Raw genomic sequence first — 3,326 nt, 5'->3', positions numbered from 1 at the left:
ATAGTTGCATTCTCTTAATGAATAGAATGATTTTTTCTAATGGTGTTTGTAAGTAGGATCACAGGTCTGCATCTTGTGCAGCAATTAACCACTGAGAAGAATGTATGCAGTGTATTATTTGTTGAAACTGTACTTTTGATTTGATTTGAAACTGTCTCATTACTATATGTTTATCAATAAAACTTTGAAAAGAAAAAAAAGAATAAAATAAGTGGAAATATTAAAAAAATACTAATTTTCAAGAATTGTTTTAGTTCTCAGTCTTCCCTTAATGTTCAAGATAGTGAAGATCATTGTTGAATTCCTGTTACTTTGTTTAGTGAAATCCTGTATTGTTTCTAATGCTGTTTGATTTTTCTATCACTATTTTGTATTCTTTAAAAAGAAAATATGAGTAACATGTATTTGTAGATATGAGTATACACATATATGCATAGGATAAACCCAGAAGCCACTGTTTTGTTCACATGTAGTTTTTCTTCCATGTTAAATGTGAATCACTTGGAACATGTATAACATCATTAAAATGAAGCATGAGACTCTAAAAAAAATGCACAAGTAACCCAATTTAAAAGAAAACTATAGGCCAATCTCTTTAAGGAACATAGATGCAAAAAGCTTCAAGATATTGGCAATCAGAATTCAACTAACTAAAAAGATCCTACATCATGACCAGGGTGCCTTCATCCCAGGTATGCAAGGATGGTTTTACACACATAAATGCAATGCGTCACATAAATACAAGAACAAGAAACACACGGTCATCTCAATGGATAAAGAAAAAGGTTTTGATATAGTACAATATCTATTCCTGATAAAACCCCCAAAAATAAATGTAGAAGGACATGATTTCAATCTGATAAAAGCCATTTCTGACAAACTAATGGCAATATCATATTAAATTGGCAAACAATTCATGTTTATGATGAATTATTATATCATATAATATCAGGTATTATACCTCTGCCCGAGTCCGTAGTGGATATTGCAAATTCCGATCTATATACAACTGAACTCCTTTTTAAAAATATCTCTCTCTCTCTCTCTCTCTCTCTCTCTCTCTCTCTCTCTCTCTCTCTCTCTCTCTGGTACAGGGTTCTGCTATACAGCTTGGACTCTTAAGTGATCCTCCTGTCTCAGCCTCCCCAGCACTGGGATTACAGGTGTTTGCCACCATGGCTGGTTTCTGTGGCCAGCAGGGCGAGCCAGGGTTTTGGGGCAAGATTGCATGCAGTAGAGGGGATCAAATCTGGGTTTTGCACTTTCCATGCAGGTGCTTAGACCACTGAACTATCTGAACCCTAAAGTTATAATTGTTAAAAACTTTTGTACTTGATACTTTGGAACACTTGATGGTCTAGTGATTTCCCTTTGGAAAACAAATCCTATATTTCATTGTAAGTCCTTATGTTTCTTTTTATTAACTGCAAACATTTTTTGATTTTGCAGACTTAGATTGTCATCTCCAGTTCCTACTGGTGACACTTCCACATTGCAAGGTATACTTTTGTGCCTTTATTCACTGTTTAAAACAGTTATTTATGATTTAAAAAAATATTCAATGAGTGTAATTTTTCTATGCATATTTAAACAGTTCTTTTTATATATTTTTTCAAAAATCTCGAGAAAAAGTAATTATTTTTACTTATTTTATTGCATTGTGTTGTGAATACTCAAAATCTTTGTCAATTATATTGCAAGACAGAGCACAGCCTTAAAAATGAAAGGACAACCTAATAAATTATTTTAAGGCTTATGTCAAAAAGTGGAATTTTTAATGATAATTATTTGTCATTTGTGTTATGGAATTTCTCAGAGTAAGGGTTTTTATGATTGAATTTTGTGATATAGTTTATGTGTACCTTTAACATTGTATGCCTGGTGGATTGGAGGTTTTTTCTTTATTTTTCATTATAAAATACAAGCTTCTTTATTAGAAATTTCAATCATATACAAAAATAGAATAGCATGTTGGTGCAGTTTTAATGATTAGCAAAACACAGCTAACTTTCACCTACTTTTCCTCTATAGTATAGATACTTGAGAAGAGAAACTTCTTTTTTATATCCCCAGTATCTAGCTTGACATAAAAAAAATGCTTGTGGAGAGTTATATTTTTTGCTCTGAGAAGACCCATGGCAAATGTGTCTTGAGGTTAAAATGAACTGAATTTCCAGTATGAAAAAGCAAAGGTTTTTAAGAGTAGTTTTTGAAGTCAATTCCTAATTTCTTGGCATGAGTTTTGACTTAACGAAGGACTGAATTTACACATGTGCTTTTGTTTTCGCTTAGGTGCTGTTGTCAGTGTTCCATACCCAGGAGCGTCTTCCTATGAAGGGGCCTCAGAGAGCAGCCTGGGGACACCAGAGGAGAGTGTGAGTCATGCTACTTTGCTACCTAGTTTCTCGCATGGTGGACCGGAGTTAGGGGAAAGTTTGTATTTCATTAGTGGACTATTTAGGACTTTGTGTGGTGTCTTGCTCTAAAAATATCATGAATTTTAGAACCAGTGCATTAAAAATCTGACATGCATTGGAGGGCAAACAAGTCTGTTCTTTTGGGGAGGTTTTGGTAGGAGAGGGCTTCACATTTTACAAAAAATGACATGCAACATGTGGAACTCTCATTGTGAGAAGTTTATATGCTAATCCTTCATAAATCATGTGTTGGCTCTTTTTTCCTTTAGAGGAAAAGAATAAGATTTTATTTAACTTAAAATTTAAAAATTAACATGACTTTTAAATGCATCTTACTAATAAGAATGTGTCTAAAAACATTAAATCCTATATCTGAGTCTTCATTGTTTTTTTTCTGTAACTTTATTGAGAGACAAATAGCAATGAGCCAGTTTCAAATCAAATTGGTATGACAGCTTCAATAATTAACACATTACATACTCTCTTCCTAGTGGTTATTTGTCCCAAACCAGCGGGTCAGTCAATGAAGGTCACCTGGGGGAGGAGTGGGGAATTGAAGAGGGGACAAAGGACAGGAGACACAAAGAACGGAGACAAAACAGGATTCTGATCAAGTCTCAGTTTATTCAGGGGAGGTGCTGGGTATATATAGGGGGTGTAGGAATGAGGAAGTCTCTTTTCTTGGGGTTGGCAGGTATCTAGGCAACGGGGGAAGGTGCAACTCCTGGGGCATAGCACATGATTCAAGGGAATGGGCAAGGTGAGAAGGACCATAAATTTAACTTAGCAGGGGAATAGAAACTTAAGAAAATGGCTGACACTATTATAAAATGGATACCAGTTAATGGCCTCCCACTGTTATTTGCTGTACAAGATGCAGACATGATATCCTATTTACAAACACTATTA

At 34.6% G+C, this 3,326-nt stretch overlaps 1 protein-coding gene across 1 annotated transcript in view; it reads left to right on the top strand.

Annotated features, from left to right (window-relative positions):
* Impg2 (interphotoreceptor matrix proteoglycan 2) overlaps positions 1 to 3,326 on the top strand; it is a 159,433-nt gene that overhangs the window by 91,297 nt on the left and 64,810 nt on the right. Inside the window, exons 7-8 of the mRNA XM_023721297.1 lie at positions 1,450 to 1,499; positions 2,293 to 2,375. Of these exons, the coding sequence (XP_023577065.1) occupies positions 1,450 to 1,499; positions 2,293 to 2,375 (133 nt within the window). The remainder of the gene's footprint in view (positions 1 to 1,449; positions 1,500 to 2,292; positions 2,376 to 3,326) is intronic.

This window comes from Octodon degus, unplaced genomic scaffold, assembly GCF_000260255.1.
Source record: "Octodon degus isolate 3935 unplaced genomic scaffold, OctDeg1.0 scaffold00081, whole genome shotgun sequence".
In the NCBI taxonomy this organism is placed as follows: domain Eukaryota; kingdom Metazoa; phylum Chordata; class Mammalia; order Rodentia; family Octodontidae; genus Octodon; species Octodon degus.
Note: the sequence above shows the minus strand (reverse complement) of the source record. Positions and strands in the feature narration are given on the sequence as shown.